Below are 18,932 nucleotides of genomic sequence, written 5' to 3' on the forward strand. Positions count from 1 at the left end.
GCACAAGTAATTGAAAAAAACTATTAATTTTGGAGTCACTGAAATTGAAAATATTTTTTTTTCTATATTTTCTCATGTTTTTAAAGATGACTTATTATGCTTTTTCCCCGTTCCTTTAGTGTGTTATATCGGTTTTTTTGCATGTAAAAGATCTGCAAAGGGAGTTGCTCTTCCCCACAGAAACACTGCTCCTGAACTGCCTGATACGCCTTGATTGAAGTCCTGCTTTTTCTTCTGTAACGTGGTGATGTCACCAAGTCACACATTTGCATAATACCTTCCTAGCAGCTAGTGGCACGCCCTCAAACAAAGTTAGTTAGAGCCGGTGGGCAACGTCCGGCGTTGTCCGGTCTGGGAGTTGTCCATTTTTTCGTATTACAACTTTAACCCTTTCACAGAGTGTCTTCAGCTCATGAAAGTTAATTGTAACATCTTGGTCGCCTAAAATTGTCTTATTCAGCGTTCGGTTGTACTTAACTCCACCTTCTCGTGTCACTTCTGGTTGCAAAAAAACAAGATGATGACGGCCAAAATGTCGAACTCAATGCTTCAAAATTTTCAGTCCACAAACCAATGGGTGACGTCACGGTGACTACGTTCACTTCTTATATACTGTCTATGGTTAGAGTGGAGCTGGAGCAGAATCCGAAGAGTTTGGTTCGGTTGACCAATCACAACAGTGGGCCAGCTGACGAATCAGAGCAGACTGGAGATCAAACAGAGCGTTTCAGACAGAGGGTGAAAAGAGGTGCTGCAGCACTGCCGGTATGAGGAAAAATACTGTTTTTTGAACATTAAAATATGTAAACATGTTCTAGTGGAAACCAAAAATACAAGTATGAACCTGAAAATGAGCATAATAGGTCCTCTTTAATATTTTTTTTTTATAGTTGCTGAAATTGTGCTTCATCATTTTCACATGCTGCTTTGAGTTAGAGTTTTGTAACACACACACACACACACACACACACACACACACATCAATGACTCAGCTTAGATAGGGGGATGGATAAGTGCGGCAACATCAAGGCCTTTTTCCATCCAGCTGCTGATTGTACACTACACACACACACACACATTACACACAGTCTTCTTCTAACAACAAGTTGAGGAAACCATCAAGAGTCTTCGGTATTACAGTTCACTTACACTGACCTACATGCGGTGAAATTCAGGCAGACGTCTCCCTGCTCATCTTGTCACGTCTCTGTATACGTTTATTTTAAGACTACATCATACATTAGGTCACGCACATAACGTCTACAAAGTGTTCAGCTGAATCACAGCCATTAAAAGTCAAAATAAAACAGCTAACGTGACTTACAGGCTTTATCTGAAAGGTGGCATAAAGCAATAAATGTGATCACATATTTTTCTGCATTTCATAAGCTTAAAATAAAATGTTTACGGGGCTTGGGAGTCCTGTGTATATTGCATACGTCCTTACGCGAGGAGCTTTCAAGAGTTTCTTAGTGTTTTAATGAGAAAACTGTGCTTCTATTGTTCTGCGTGACAGCGGGATGCAACACTGATCACGTCTACTTTGACGCAGCTTGGTTACATACACAGCTGACAGTAGAATATGGGTACTTGAGAGATATTTGTCTCTTTCACTTAAAACAGGCTCCTGCAAACATTACCTCCTCTTGTAATACTCGAACCATTTAATGTTGACAGTAAACATCCCGCCCTGCAGTTTTCTGGCAAGTGATGTTCTTTTCCCTCCTCAAACGACATGTAAGTTGGAAGCAGATTATGTTTTCACTCCTGTGCATCTGTCGGCAACAACATATCTCAGGATGTTACAGGCGGATTTGGCTGAAACTCAGCAGACAGGTGGTGATCTAGATTTGGGATTTACGCCAAACTATATGTTGCATTCAAGTGCTGGTGGGAAAGAATGAAATCCATGATGTTGACAATGGCAATAATCCTTAGTTGCAGCCCTATTGGACAGCATCATATGACAAAATATAAACACTGAGATGAAGTTGCACTCTACAAAAGACCTTCTGTCTTTTTATGTAAATAACTACTGTAGCTGCTGAATTATTTGTTTTATTTCACCTCCAGTTATTTGGATCTCAGACGTAGTGTTCTTATCTGTTATATATATCTTTAATTACATCGTGACCGAGTCTTGCCTACATTAACTCCTGGACTTTAAAGGTCCTTCAAGGCTCCAGTCTGTAGTTGACGTCAATGATTCAAGTTTGTATCGACTGGCTTATGGCTTATGGCAGAGGGTCAAGGCTTTGGCGAAATCAATTTAGTTGATCATCACAAGGACACACACACACACACACTTCCTTACCACATTAAAGTCGAGGTTCTCCTCCACCCAGTCCGTAGCAGCTTCAAACTCTTCAAACATTTCCATGATGTAGAGGGTATCCAGAGCATCCACTATCGTCGCTCCCTTTATACTGCCTGCAAGAGAAAGAGATACAAAGGTTAGAGATAGATTACAGAATTTCTCAGGGCTGTCAATCAATTAAAATATTTAATCAAGATTAATGGCATGATTGTCCGTAGTTAATTGTGATTAATCGCAAATTAATCACACATTTTTTATCTGTTTGAAATGTACATTCAAGATCTGTAAAGGGGAGACTCGTGGGTACCCATAGAACCCATTTCATTCACATATCTTGAGGTCAGAGGTCAAGGGACCCCTTTGAAAATGGCCATACCAGTTTTGCCTTGCCACAATTTAGCCTGGGTTTGGAGCGTTATTTACCCGCTAGTATAACAAGCTAGTATAACATGGTTGGTACCAATGGATTCCGTAGGTTTTCTAGTTTCATATGAAGCAAGTATCTTTACTCTAGCTTTAAAACAGAGTCCGCTACAACCAAATTAGTGGCGTTAAAACAAATTTGCATTAACACGTTATTATCGCGTCAACTTTAACAGCCCTAGTTCAAATGTAATCTTGTAAAATGTAGTTTTTGGCGAGAAACTTGAATAAATCCAGTTGTTTGAAGGAGATGTTTTCACAGCAATATAAAATAGGTAATGGAGAGGGAAGACCTGTTTAACTTCCTAACAAAAACCAGTATGCAATCAGTAAAAAGGAGATGATGTTTAAGTTTACTTTAGTTTTTTATTTTGGTATCAAATTGGTACCCAGGAATCGTGGAATTTAATTGGTATCTACTACTAAATTCCTGGTATCGTGACATCCTTAATCATCTGTCTGCTAAATAAACTGAGAAATGCTGGGAAGGAAGCTGGATAAACAACCTTGTTCAACTTTTCTCCAATGAAGTTCCCTCAAATGTTAAAAGCTTGTTAGTCAGCATACCACTCCTTTTATAAGTCTGAATGACAACAGGTGCTGGCAGCAGTCTCGCCGAGAAAAAGCAGCGAACAAACAGCAGAAGTTAAGAGTTATGTTTGGAGGTTGAATAAATAATTTCGCTCAACAGATGGTGAGAGGCAGCCATTATCGGCGCTGATGAAACGTCGGGAGTATTGCTCATCTCTGGTGATTAGCCTCATAGCAGGAGGGAAGACACACAAACCATCATTCCAACGCTGTCATTACCCAAACCCCTTTAACGAATCCAACACTACCCCAACACCTCAGCCTGTGTGTGTGCCAGGGAGCTCAATAAATCATTAAGCATGCAGCACCAAGCCCGCGGCAAAGCTTTTAGTCCTAACATACTCGTTATAAACACAAGGCCTCCTCTGGCTGAGCTATCTGACCACTTAGAGGTGAGACAGAAAAGGCAAAAAACAATAGAAATGGAAGATGGAGAGGAATAAGGCAACTAGTAAGACATGAATACATCAGCGTAGGGAGGGCGACTCTCAGAGAGAAGGGCAGGGAGGAAAAGTGGAAAGAAAAACAAGAGGAAAGTGCTTAAATAGTTATAGAAAAACAGTCCAAGTCACACAGAAAAAAAACAAATTTAAATACAGTATAGAGTCAAGATGAAAAGCCAGAAAGATGCAGGTTTGTTATTGTGTAAATCTGTGGGTTTATTTCCCTCTGTAAGAAGTGGGAGGATGCAAAGGCAGCTAAAAGCTTTCCATTACACACAATGCTGAATCATCAGCCACAGGCGCAGAGCCACTGTTGTCCATCAGAGGTAGCACTGTGTTCACTCCGTGTCTGGAAAATATGATTATTTCTTTAGAATCACCACCGACAGAGATGACAATTTGGTCAATTTTTCACTAGCTGTGAACATGATTGTGATTACAAAGCAATAGATACAAATAATATTTCTGGATAAAGCTGCTGATATACCATATTCACTATCGACATTCATGCCAAAAAAATCCCCTGGAAAGACTGAACCTCTACAGAAAAGCTGGGTATTAAAGGAATAGTTTAATATGACAGATCGATTCCACTCTTCTATCTGTGTGTTAAAGGTGCAGTGTGTAGAATTTGGAGGCATCTAGTGATGAGGTTGCAGATTGCAACCAACTGAAACTTCTTCCGTGTGCCAAGCGTGTAGGAGAACTACGATGGCTGTCGTGAAAACGCAAATGGCCCTCTGTGTTTGGTTTGTCCGTTCTGGGTTACTGTAGAAACATGGCGGAGCAACATGGCAACGAAATGTAACGACAACAGTTACAGGGAATTACATTACCGACTGTATTGACTGTATCTGGCAACTCACGTTTTTTACATTTCTGTTTGTACAGATTTAACAAACAATTAATCGATCTTCAACTATTTTGAAAATCGATTAATCTATTTGAATTATTTTTTAAAGAAAAAAAGTGAAAATCCTCTGATTCCAGCTTCTTAAATGCAAGTATTTTCTGGTTTCTTTACTCCTCTATGAATATCTTTGAGGGGTGGACGAAACAAGACATTTGAGGACGTCATCTGGGGCTTTGGGAAACACTGATCTACATTTTTTGACATTTATAGACCAAACAACTAATCCATTAATCAAGAAATTAATCGACAGATTAATCAACAATTAAAATAATTGTTAGTTGCAGCCCTAATGCACATTTCGGGTGTTGGTAAGTGGATTTTCTTAAATTGGACAGAGCCAGGCTAAATGCTTCCAGTCTTTATGCCAAGCTAAACTAATCCCCTCCTGGCACCAGCACCACTCACAGATATGAGAGTGACACCGATCTTGTTATCGAACTAATGCTTTTAGAAGAAGAGGAAAGTAAGAATGACATGACAATACTGAGGAAGTATAGGGAGAATCACAAATACTGTGCACTGAAATCTACATTAAAATATGGCGTTAGAGTTCTACAATTAATGTGTAATTAATCAGACATTGACCAAACATCTAACTTGTGATAGTGTGAATGTTTTGCCTCCAGCCATATGTACAGAAAGAGAGAGAGCATGTGACTGGAGGCGTCAGCAGATTCAGTTACTGTTGTAGTCACTTGTCCTTCCTGTTTTTCATCCATCTCACATTTTCACTCCATTGAAGCCTCCAAAGCGACAACGAGAGGACAAGACACTTTCCTCCCGTCCATTGTCTTGTCACTGCGCTTCCTTCCCCCTCACTGCTCATCCTGTATCTGAGTGTGTGTGTGTGTGTGTCAGAGGTACAGATGGTCAAAGAGTGACCAGGATACTAATACCATATTTATAAAAGAGAAAATGTTAGAGCGTAAAGGAAAGACTGTGGAAAGTTTTATGACATTTGACCTCCTGTAAAGGATATACAGTATACATGTTTTTATGAAATATGTTACAGTTTTGTTTTTTTATTTCTAAACAAAATGCTGAGTAGGTCTGGGTGATAACATTATTCTTTCTCTCCATATAAAGTATCGGGACACATTTGAGATTGTGATTCACAGTTTTCATGTTTGAGTAATTTTCTCCTTGTACTGATTTGATTCAATAGGTCAACAGGAGCAATATGAATAATCTTTTTTATTGTGTGGAATACATTTAGTCATCATCATGACATATAGTATTAATAGAGATAATGTTGTGATAACTTTTTTATTATCTAAGGCCTGAGACACCCACACCAATGATTCATTATTGTGGCTAATTAGATCTTTTTTTCTGTTGAAGTTCTCTATGTACTAATAATAATGATAAATGTGTAGGTTGTCCCACACTAACAAGTTCAACAAAACTAATATGAAAGTGAGATTGATATCAATCAAGTGCACTGTCCTGAGAAAAGGTCTTATTACATAAAATAAGTGAAAACTCTGCTGCAGTTGCTTCATCTTGTGATTTTCTTGCAGTGAAAACTTGACATTTGTGCACCAAGATAACAAATCAAACGTAAAACATAAATGAGAGCGAGCGTGCTGGTTAATAATCATTTATCTGGATACGGAAATCATGTCAAGATATGCTTTTAGTCTGCTATTAAAGATGGTGAGCAACTGATGTTCTAACTGAACTCGAAAGGAAAACAAGCTCATTTTGGAAGTTAATTAGTTGAATAATTGATTAGCTGTTTGAAAGAAAATTAATTAGCAACTGCTTTGATAACAGCTTAATTGTTTCAGTCATTTTTCAAGCAAAAAATGCCAAACATTAGCAGCTTCCAGCTTGTCAAATGGGAGGATTTGCTGCTTTCCATCATATATGGGGGAAAAAAATCAAAAATGTATAAAAGTTATTTGAAAGAGTCACCTTTGGCTCTGGGAAATTCACTAATTACACTTTTTTTTCAACATTTCATAGGTGAAACGATAACCAACAATATAATTGGTAGATTCCTGACCGTTCAGTTACTGCACAAAATATTAAGAACGAGCAGATGACACTGGCCGTGGTTACACTTGACACTTCAATGAGACTTTTCGTGAAGCACCAGATCGGAACTCAGCTGTGTCCGCATATGTGTCCACACTTGACACTTTAATGCGACCTGCCTGATCGGATAGTGATCTGATATATTACGTGGTCAAGAAGTGACCACTCATCTTACTCCCTTCAGTATTAGTAGGTTTGTTTTATTGAAGAATAGCCGCTAACAAAGCTCGGCTAATTCAGTGATAAACACATTACATTTCCTGTAAATTCTTCACAATAAAAGTCCCCCGTTACTCTTCCTAACTGCAGTATTAGCACACTTATTTTATTGAAGAATAGACGCTACGAAAGCTCCGCTAATTCAGTGATAAACACATTTCACTTCCTGTAAATTCTTCGCAATAAAAGTTGCCAATTATTTTTGTTGCTTACTCTTCCACCCTGAAGTATTAGTAGACTTGTTTTTTGTTTTATCTACACCCACATGCTGTCCACAACTCACTGAGATCCAAACTCAATGTGAGCCAGGCCACCTCGACATGTGGTCTGGCTGATCGGATCCAAATGCGAGCAGATCCTATCTCAGAGCGTACAGACTTGACAGTTAATACGCCCTGGCGTGATCGGATGACAAGTGTAACCACGGCCGCTGATCACAGATTGGGGTTTTAATCAAATAGATCTCTGATGTTTGTGAGACAGCTTGTCCCGGGTCACGAGGGACACAAGAAATCTGCTAAAATCAGCTTGTTACCACATCCAGGATTTGTGTCAGAGTCCAGATGGGATGACTATAAAAAGTGAGACAGGCTTAAGCTGAGGTCTGTGAGGTTGTGAGAGCAAAATCCGATGATCTTGGAGTTGATGTGTGTTGCTGCCGAGGAGTTTGTTTCTGTTTGCGAGCGTGGTGAGGCAGCAGATGGCTCCGCAGAGGGCAGCGTCTCTGATGCTTCTGTAAAACATGAGTGGTAGCGGAGGAGGAGAGAGTCTAGGAGGCTTCTATAAAGGAAGAGCAGTAGGGGAGGACAGGCCTTGTGATATCTGCTGTAGGTGGTAGGCTTGTCGCAGTGGGAGATTTCTTACATATGTAAAAGGTCTTTCCAGAAAACCACAAACACCAGTGTTATCGCCCACGGCAACACGCCTCGACTGCTTTTACGTCTTCAGAAGAGTGCTGGGGATCGCCTTCTCCGATGAATATTTTCTCCCTGCTTTGTTTCCTGTTGCTGCTACCAGTGTGAGTGCACCACTGGAAGATATTAAATTCAATTCCTCCTCTTAGAAGCTACTTCTTATTTTTGTGGCTCTTTCTTGTAGGGCTGTCAATCGATATTTAATCGCAAACTTATCACACATTTTTTTATCTGTTCAAAAGGTACCTTAAAAGGAGATTTGTCAAGTATTTAATACTCTTATCAACACGGGAGTGGGTAAATATGCTTGCTATATGCAAATGTGTGTATCTTTTTATTATTGGAAATCAATTAACAACACAAAACAATGATAAATATTGTCCAGAAACCCTCACAGGTACTGCATTTAGCATTAAAAATATGCTCAAATCACAACATGGCAAACTCAAGCCCAACAGGCAACAACAGCTGTCAGTGTGTCAGTGTGCTGACTTGACTATGACTTGCCCCAAACTGCATGTGATTATCATAAAGTGGGCATGTCTGTAAAGGGGAGACTCGTGGGTACCCATAGAACCCATTTTCATTCACATGTCTTGAGGTCAGAGGTCAAGGGACCCCTTTGAATATGGCCATGCCAGTTTTTCCTCACCAAAATTTAGCATAAGTTTGGAGCGTTATTTAGCTCCTTTGCGACAAGCTAATATGAGATGGATTGGTACCAATGGATTCCTTAGGTTTTTTTAGTTTCATATGATACCAGTATCTTCACTCTAGCTTTAAAACGGAGCCCGCTGCAACCTAAAAATTGCAAGTTGCATTAATGCGTTACCTTGACAGCCCTAATAAATGTATTGTTGGAAATCAACCCCATCAGCCCTTGTTTTTTTCCTTCACCATGTCATTAATCATAGCGTTGCACGTCAGAGGTGAAGCTCTGGTTCTTCAGAGATTGCTTAAATGACAAAGAAGAAAACAAGGCTTGTATGACGCTCGCCCTTGTTGACATCACCTTTAAAGCAGAACATGGGAAAGACGGATGGAAAGATGAAAAATGAAAGCGCTGGCGTCCTCCGAAGACGAGAAGAATCATTACCTTTCTGTTCCCGGACAGAGAATAAGGATGGATGGGAGAGGGATGGCAGAAAGAAAAGGGAGGCTCAAGGTCCAAAAGTCATTAACGAACAGTATCAGTCCTTCCAGTCCTGTGTGCCTCGAAACACAATCCATCCAGTTGTTCCTCCTCCTACATTCACTTGTCCTCTAATGAGGTGTCCCATCAATAGTCTCTCCTTCTGCTGTTCTCTTTCCAGTACTTCTATTCTCCCTCCCTCCCTCCCTCTCTCTTTCTGTCCTTCTGCCTCTCAACTTTATCTCCTTGTTTCCTTCCTTTGATTCCTCCCTCCATCCTAATCCACTCTGCTTTTTTTCCCCCTTTTATTTCCTCCCTGAGTTCCTCTAACAGGAAATGAGTGAAGAGGAGAGTGACGGATGAATTAAAACAGAAAGCACCACGCCTTGCATGCTTCGCTCATCACTTACATAGCCAGATGTTCATGTACACACACACTCCTGCCTGTCGTATCCTACAGTACGTCATGTACAAAGTGTTATTCTATTCAATTCAATTTATTTTTATATAGCGTCAAATCATAACAGATGTTATCTCATGACACTTTCATATAGAGCAGGTCTAGACCGTACTCTATAATTTAGAGACCCAACAAGAGAACCCCCATGAGCAAGCATTCTACTGCAACGTATCCTCATACAACGGTTCCTATGATATATTACAAAAAGTTAATCCTCATCTTTCATGCGTTTTCCTATGAATGTCCAGCAACACATGAAGCAGGTGTCTATTTCCGCTCCAGTCTTTTCAAAATAAACTTCCGTCTTCACGGGAAACAAATTGGTTAGGTTTTGGCAAAAAAACTACTCAGTTAGGTTTAGGAAAAGATCGTGGTTTGGGTTAAAATAAAGACGAAAGAGGCGTTACTTATGTATGTATAAATCAACGTTAACGTATGGTTTCACACGGGACACAAACACTGTTCTCCTGGGCGAATGTCTGGTATCTTTTTGACCCACCCCGACCTCCTCTTTATGCGGCGTTTGTTACTCTTTATATTTCCTGGTTCACAATTACATGGATTATTACATGCAAATTGATTTTGTAGGATACATATGAATTACAGTGCATTCATTTTAGGTATGGCCTCAAGCGGTGTATGAGAACAGCCTGTCCACTGCAGTTCAGTGCTAAAAACATTAGCTGGTATAACTCTATCAGTGTGGATGACTGGTCAATAATGACATTGACTTTCTGCATTTCTTCCTACACTGCAGAGTGTGTGTGAGTATGTGTGTGTGTGTGTGTGTGTGTCAGATGGAAGTGATGCATTGTTTGGTTGTTCAGAACAAAATAACCTTCACTTCACGCAATCAGGCGACGAAGACGGATCTGTAATCTGTGATGCTGTGATGTGGGAGTGTGCATGAGCGATTGACAAATGTGATGTTGCTTTTTCTCTTTCGCACAAACACAAACCAATGATTGTGTTGACAGAGGTCAAAATGCAAACATGAGCTCTACTTATTCAGTCGAGTATAGACATTATGTTCTGAATCAGTAGGCGGAATAACAATTTAACTGTGTGTGTTCCTGTGAGGGATTAAGTAATAAGTCTACACTGATCCCCAACTGTATCTGCCACATTTTGAAGGAAAGGTTCTTGTGTTTAAAATGTGTTTTTAGTACATTTAAATTCATTGTGTTGCCTTGCACACCCTGCATACATGCTACAATTCTCATTGTTTGTACTTACTTATTTTACTGTTTACAGATAGCTTTAAGCCGTATTGGAGCTGTGTTAATTTACGGATGCTAACTAGATTAAAGTAGTTAATCTAGTATTTAACTTTACAAACACTCAAACACACTGTGCCAGCGCGGCTCGACTGCTTGCGGCCGTTCACGTCATGGCTTGGCGCAACTACCTTCCCTTCTATAAAGCCTATAAGTATCACCAGTGAAAGATCAACATACTGTTAAGTACTCATTTCATAGGAAGAACAATAAAGTAATTAAGCAAACTAGCAAACATACAAAGTCCACGAGAGTAAAAGTAAAAAACGGTTGTAAATTCTGTAAAAGCTGATCATAAAAAAAACTAAATTCTACTTTATATTAAAGCATAAACTTTATCAATTAAATCAATCAATAGGATATGGAATTATTATACGCTATAGCCCCAAAAAGTCCTGAATCCCCCGACATTTATTTTCATATCCTTTATTAGCTCACTCAGTTTGGTTATGAAAAGCTTTTATTCCATCAAACTAAATTGGTGTTATATTTTCAGTGACTATGTTAATATAATATCTAGATATGTGTGATGTGTTCCTTTGCTTTGGGAACATGAAGTAAAGAACAGTTACATCATGAGCACCATGTGAACACAAAGCGTGACCTCCACAGTCGGCTGTGCCCTCCAGCTCTGGGTCACACCGAGCTCCTTGGTGAGGCTTCTGCATCTCCCTTTCACTGCTATTCACAGCTCGCAGCTCCACACAATTCAACCTGAGCACTGTGAGAGCTGCGGGTTATGTCACAGCAGCCATGTGAAGCACAGCTCCTCTCCCACAATAAAGCCAGCCCTGCAACTACATGTCACACGAACAATGCGAATCAATATGCGCCGCACTTTACCCTGGAGCTCTCTACTCCCCTCTGTCAGGCAGCATCCGAAAAACACTGAGCAGTTATTGTGTGACTGAGTCTGTTATGATCAACATGTCCCTTGATTAAATATTTATCTCCTGCCCATCATATTTAAGTAAGGACCTGCGTCATTTTTGATAACTCGAGAAGGACGAGTGCTCCGCCTCTGCCTATTGTCGATGTTACCATGTATCCGGTGACCCGTTGTTCTGTGACCTGCAGCTACGATTTCTATTTCAGTGAGGAAATATGTGGTGAAAGCCCTACACCAGTGAGTTTGGTTTTTAATGGAGTGAGTACACAGGTGGTCATTTGAGTGGATGTTAGTAGTGTGATAACTATAATTATATTCAAGTATGTTGAAAATGTATCTGTTAAACAAATCTGAAAACTGTAAAACAACATTATACAAACCAAATGTGATAAATGAGAAACTAGAATGGCACTCGGAGAGCGCAGACCTCCGCCAAGATGCCCTAGTATGATTCACCCCCTTCTCCGTTCAGCTTGCGTCATCATCCACGTGTATTTTTGGTTTATGTTGAGATCAGCTGTAGGTAGCGGAGCATCGTAAAACACTTCATCCAAACTGGACAGAAACAAAATAAAACTCACCTATACCGTCGTTGTTACTTTTTCCAACAATCACCAAGTGAGCTTTGGTCGATAATTTCACCGGGTTTAATGTGAAAAAACGGCAAATCTATAGTCCTCCAGAGTCCTAAGTACTGCGCCCATAGCAACGGTCTGCGCCCATAGCAACGGTCTGCGCCCATAGCAACGGTCTGCGCCCATAGCAACGGTCTGCGCCCATAGCAACGGTCTGCTATAAAGAAATAACAGACCGCAGAATGACTTGATTGACCAATAAGAATAAAGTATTAAACAAAGCTGTGTAATAATTACGATCAAAACACAGCGTTCCACGTAACGGCAGAAATATGAGTTCCATTTCACTATCACAACTAAAGCAACCTGTTGACCTAGTTTTGTGAAATGCTCTAAACTTTTTATGATATATATTCTACCATACAAGAAAACAGGCAGCTAGAAAACACATGGCCTCTTTCCAGCTTTACTGGGAGAGATAAATTAATATTGGCAGCGCACACTGACTCAGCAGCTTTAGCTCAAAACTAGCAGCCTCAGCCTTCACATGAGTGACAGCAGTCAAAGTGTCACTGATATTAAAAGAAAAACTGCAGGCTGCTCTCATTTTATGAAAATGATGTCCTAAAAAAAAAATCCCTTCTTGAAGTTTCTCCTCGGCTCGCTTACTTTCTGAGCCCCAAAAATGTTCTCGAGATAGAAACACGTCCCGTATCATAATGCTAACTCAATGCAAACTCCAGGTCTAATCCTTAATCCTACAATTTGATCCCGATCTCAACACCCCTCAGCCCCGCTGGTGATCCCATTTAGCCCCAACCGCCGCCTCAACGCTGCGTCTACACTGTATTTTGTGAGAGGTCACAGAGGGGAGGTGAGGAAAAGTGATGGCTAAGCCTTCGGCTAATCGTGTTATCGTAGGCAGAAAGCATGCGCACGCACGAACACACGCAGACACAATCCCAAAGTGTATTAACCTATTGGCTTCTGCTGCTAGATACTCGAGCGTCAACACTTTTTGTCAAGGTTACAGTGAAAGGCATTATCACGCTTCACTTGTGTGTGTGTGTGTGTGTTGAAAAACACACCACCTGTCAGTGATACAGAAAAGAGGGATTTAAAGCAAAGCTGTGATAACACACCATATACAAGAAGCTGCAGGTAGGAAAATCTCAATCGGTGTTGTTCATTTTGTTTGGCTGCCTCGTTTATTCAGGCGTGGGAACTTCCAGGGACCAGGAGACTTCGAGGAGTGTGCATGAGTGTGCATGAGTGTGTGAGTGTCTATGAGGTGTGTGTGTGTTCGTGAGGAAGATGGGCGGTGCTGCTGCAGTGTGTTGTTCCAGGCCTTGAGGGGGATTCAAAGCCCGGGCGAGCAGGATTGTTGTTCAGGAGTGTGTGTGTGTGATTAATTAATGTGGATGCAGACTCAAGGTTCTATAACAAAGGCTCAGGAGATGACTGTGCACATCGCAGTGTGTGCATGTGATGGATACCCCCCCCCCCCACACATTTCAGCTGCTGCAGTGCTCCTCTCATCTGTGTCCCACCCACCTCTGTGCAGAGCGTGATTTACATCATTTCAGACACAACCAAATACAAGCTCCCTCCCTCCTCACACACAGAAACCTGAGGGCAGGCCGGAGCAGAATTACTCCATCCATTTCAATTACAGAGATTGAGTATCTGATTCAGACACACACACAATGCTGCGTGGGAGCTGAGGCTGCAGCCCAGGACTCAATGTCAAATTATATAACCGACTAAATGACTTGTCTGGAAATAGAAAGACACCAAAAAACATTAGCCCTCTTGACTGGTGGACGATAACAATATTTTTAGATCTGCTATGGCGACAGACAGAGTGGGGCTGGCTCTGAGGCTGGCAAGGATGTACGGGAAACTGGATCAAATACGGTAGGACACAATGATGGGGTTGTGACCAAGACTAAGCACTGCATTTGGCTCTGATGGCTGCAGCACACGCATGGATGGCGGGCCTGGCGATGTGTTCGAGCACATCATTCACCATCCTGAAAGACACCTGAGCCACTGGTTGTTTACCTCACAAGAGTTCAACTAGTTTTATAAAGATTCATTTTGTTTTAGTTTTAAACATCTTGAGGATTGTGTCTTTTCTCACCATGACTCACCATGTCCTGCAGCTGAAGTGGATCCCATTAAAAAGACTTGCTTGCAAAAGACTAGCACCAAATGGAAACCACATAACTCTTCTGCTGACCTCTCTCCATTGGCCTCCAGTGCAGTTTAGAAGTTATTTCAAAATCTTACTGGACCCTTTTTTACATCTTGGACTTTTTAAGGTCTCTACGGTCTTCTTGGGGTTCTCAAACTTTTTGGGGTCAGGGCCAGGCTAGGCCAGGTTAAGGCCCAGACACACCAAGCTGACGCCAAAGAACTAGCGGCAACAAATGCCACTAGTTGCATCGCCTCACGCCGCCTTTGTCTTGGCCAAAAAGTTGCACTCGAACAAAATCCGTGTGTTGGAATGACCAGATGAGATGAAGATGAAAAATTAGTTTTTTTCCTCTTGACGTTACACATTGGTTTGATTTCCTTATGTCAGTTTCTCTTCTTGTGCACTGATTCGTTTAAACTGAACCGCCAATCAGAGTGAATTCTCTCACCAACGGGCACCGACGGCGATTCAACATACTGAATCGGCTGAAAAAACTCACACGGGTAGAGTAGAGTCGATGGTGCAGGACACACCGAAAAAAACTAGGCTGATGGACGTTCACTGACGGATGTCGCTTTAGCTTGACTGGCTTCATGGCTTTGTTTACTAGCACCTGAAGACACATGAAGCATTTTGGTCTCCCGTCAATGTTCTCAATAAAACCAAACTCAATATAACTGTTGTCATATTTTCACAATTTACCTAGTTTGGGCTTAGCGTCACTTGATGTTGAGGACTGACACAAATATTTCTCCATGCTCACCAGCCAGTTAGCTGGCTAATAAGCTAAGCTAAGCAGGAACGGTTCATTGCGCTCTGAGGAAGCGACTGATTCATGACAGATTGACGTGATGTGTCACAATCATATCAGAGTTTCTATTGGCCCAAAGCTAATGTGGGTGGGAGTAATAGACACAATATGTTTATTTTATTGGAGCAAATAGTCCCCATCTGTAGATATGTACTTTTTAATCATACAGCACCATTATGTTATTTATAGAAAAATATTTTGTAGAGTACCACAGACCCCACTTTGAGAATCACTGTATTACAGTACCTAAAGCTGTTAGCTGTTTCACATTCTAGGCTGAAGCCCAATATATGGATCTGTCATTTCAGTAAATGTACCTAGATCGTGAAACAGCCTTCCTCTTAATATGAGCTGTTTAAATCAGCCGTATAAAAGTGACTTGACTGTAAACTTATGAAAAACTGAAGCAGAATTTCCTCTAAAAGGAATCTGGAAGTCTCTTTTTTTCAACAGGGATCATGTTCTTTGCTTCTATATGTGCTGCCATGATTGTTTTGAGGTGCTGGTTGAAGCAAAACACAACTAAAACAGAAAATATAGTTGCATTATTGTTTTCATTATAGCTCATAGATAACAAGAAATGCTGCCGCAATGCTGACTTTAGGGGTGAAGGAGAAGCTTCTGTGTTTCATTCTCTCTAATAGACATTCCTTTAAGCTACACCACTCCTCTTTAAGCCTTTAAAACTTTAACCACAGAAACACACTCACGTCCTTGTTCACCCGCAAGAGGTGAAAATGTATTAGAGGATGTAAAGAGCAGCCAAACAGTTATTACGTGTGAACTTAAATTAGTTGTAGTGGGGCACTCATCTCTACTGTAAATAAAGCCAGCTGGGAGACATTTAATGGTGTAATAAGTAATGGTATAATATACCATGATTAAATAGACATCTGTGCTGCACGGACAACCCAAATCAGTTTCTGGCAGAAAGCGTGGGGCAGCAAAAGTCATGCTCAATCTCACTCTACACTCTCAGAAAAAGAAGATTACTACAGTTTGGAGGACAAAAGTATGTTGCTGGAGCAGTAACAATGTAGTAGAGGTACATAAATGGCTTTAAAAGGATGTGCTCATACACTGTTCGTATCTATACCTACAAAACGTAATGCATTGTAATTCTTATATATCCCATGAAATCAATTCGTATGTAATCCACTTAATTGTGAACCAGGAAGTATAAAGAGCGAGTAACGCCGCATAGGGAGGAGATCGGGGTGGATGGGTGGGTCAAAAAATACCGCTAAGTAGACCACTTTTAGTGTCCTGTGTAACTGAGTAGTTTTGTTGCTTAATCCTAACTCACTGGTTTTGTTGCCTAAACTTAACTAAGTAGTTTTGTTGCCTAATCTTAACTAAGTAGTTTTGTTGCCTAAACCTAACCATGTTGTTTCCTGTGAAGACGGAAGTTTATTTTGAAAAGACTGGAGCGGAAATTGATGAATGAACATTCGTAGGAAAACGCATGAAAAATGAGGAATAACTTTTCGTAAGATATCATACGAACTGTTGTGTGAGGATATGTTGAAAAGGTACAATGATGTACCCAATTGACCAAAAAGTAAGCAGTAGTAAACGATCATAAAGGCTGAAGTACTGCAGGTCTGTGATCACTGTGCTGTCCTTAACTGACCTCAACTATTTATTATAATGGGGATGCATCATAAACCTGACATTTGAAGGTCAAGTGTAAATGTAAAGGAAGAGGCATCTACTTTTATTCTGTGTGGGCATTTCTTCTGTCACTTAAGTAAAATGATGCGAGGAGCTGCAGCATCACTGCGGGGGACAGGGAGCAGAAAAGCTATTGAGAGGGCTGCCATGGAGGGAAGGCCACAGGAGACAGGAGGGGAACAACAACATAAAGAAAAGAGGTCATCACAAAAACCCTGGCAGCATCCGTGGCAAAGGCTGCCATTCATCCAATGGCCTTCTAAAGCACTTCAGGCAGAGCCGAGCTGATAACCTCTGCTGCAAAGACTGAGTGTCTCAGGAGATACACGGGCCTTTTACTTCTTCACACTGCCTGTAGCTACAGATCCATCCAACTGTCCTGCAAATAACCAACGTCATAACAGACTGCCAAAGAGCTATTTGAATTAGCTAGACTCCAAATAGCAGAGGGAAGGACATGAGAAACTTAAGAGCTCATCACAGTAAACAATGGCGATATGAATGGAGTATAAAATTTCAACAGCAACATTTGCAATAAAATAAATATTCTGTCACTTTCTAAATCTATTTCATGTTAAAAAAATAATGTGCAAATAGCACGACATTACAAGGACATTCTGCATGTCATGAGAACGCATTTAAGTCTTTTAGCATGTCATTTGTACGCCTCTTTTGTGTGTCATTCGTATTTCATGCAACAAAACTACGGTAACGTCCACCAAAACCATTTAGTTAGGTTTAAGAAAAACATTGGGCTTAAAATAAGTACGTAAACTAAGTACAATACTTACAGAAACAACGTAACATAAGTACGGAAAACACGTCACAAACGTAACTTCAAATTATCTCAACACCTGGGACAAGAACACCGGTCTCCTGGTTGAAAGTCCTGTGTTTGTTGGACCCATCCACCTCCCCTCCCGCACGCCATAAGCAATCTGTCTCACTTTTCATTCTACGTCCACGGGAACGGAGAAATCCATGACAGGATTTGGGCAGCAGCTAACTTGTAGTTTCCACAGTGAGGAACAGCAAACCAGTTAGCTTGCATGTTTTTATTTGTAGCGTATTACGCTCACATTTCTCCAGCTGTGTTGTCAGTTACTAGCGATATAATCTTTGTTAGTGTCTCCACGTCGTGCCAAACAACGGCCCTTAACTGTTGAAAAATCAGTGTAAATCGCGGTCTCTTGTGGCTTATTGCTTAAATCAAATCAATCTAAACTTATCTGTTGCTAGCCGCATTTCTCCTGTGAGAAGCATGACTGTCACAACACGAGCTGAAATCCTGTCATGGATATCTCCATTCCAGTGGACAGCACTATAAACTATAACTACTAGAAGATGAAAGAAGTCAGAATGTTATTACAAAGTTTCCCTGTCTTATAAGTGATTATTGTGAACATAAAATAGATTCAGAAAGTGACAGCATGTTTATTTATATTGCAAATGTTGAAATTCTATACTCCATTCATAACGCCACTGGCAGGCAGTTACTGTTTACTGTGATGACTTGGAGCTCAGGGCAGCACAACATGGCACATTGCATACAAACAGTGTACAGTCCATGTTGCTGGCAAACACTTCTCAGCTGCTGCACAATGACAAGTGATGATGATATAATGAATCAGTATTGGCTGAGTGTATAATAAATGCATCATATTGAATTTCTTTTCACAAAAAGCTGATTATTTCCAGGGTTATTTCAGCCAATACAAAAGAAACATTTGAGTCACACAGGAAACAAGAAAAAGAGAAACGAGTACTGACTCCCAACGGTCCAAATACCAAAATGCTTTTAAACTGTTATTGCATGAAATCAATAAGCTAACATACATTTGTGCTCACAACATATGTATTGTTTATAGCTTGATAGATTTTTGAGGCCAATACCAATACCGATATTTGAAGGTTTTAAAAGTTGATAGCATAACACAAACAAATAAAAACATTTTTTTAAAAGAATTGTCACCAAAATATGTAGTGAGTTGGACCATTTTACATTTGTAAAATAAACTGCAGTGTTGTCTGGTGGACTAATGGAGACACTGTTT

General features: G+C 40.5%; 1 protein-coding gene across 1 annotated transcript in view; it reads right to left on the minus strand.

Moving 5' to 3' along the window:
• Positions 1 to 18,932, minus strand: part of man1a1 (mannosidase, alpha, class 1A, member 1) — a 152,980-nt gene that overhangs the window by 84,855 nt on the left and 49,193 nt on the right. Inside the window, exon 3 of the mRNA XM_074614732.1 lies at positions 2,315 to 2,430. Within this exon, the coding sequence (XP_074470833.1) occupies positions 2,315 to 2,430 (116 nt within the window). The remainder of the gene's footprint in view (positions 1 to 2,314; positions 2,431 to 18,932) is intronic.

This window comes from Sebastes fasciatus, chromosome 18 (assembly GCF_043250625.1).
Source record: "Sebastes fasciatus isolate fSebFas1 chromosome 18, fSebFas1.pri, whole genome shotgun sequence".
In the NCBI taxonomy this organism is placed as follows: Eukaryota; Metazoa; Chordata; class Actinopteri; order Perciformes; family Sebastidae; genus Sebastes; species Sebastes fasciatus.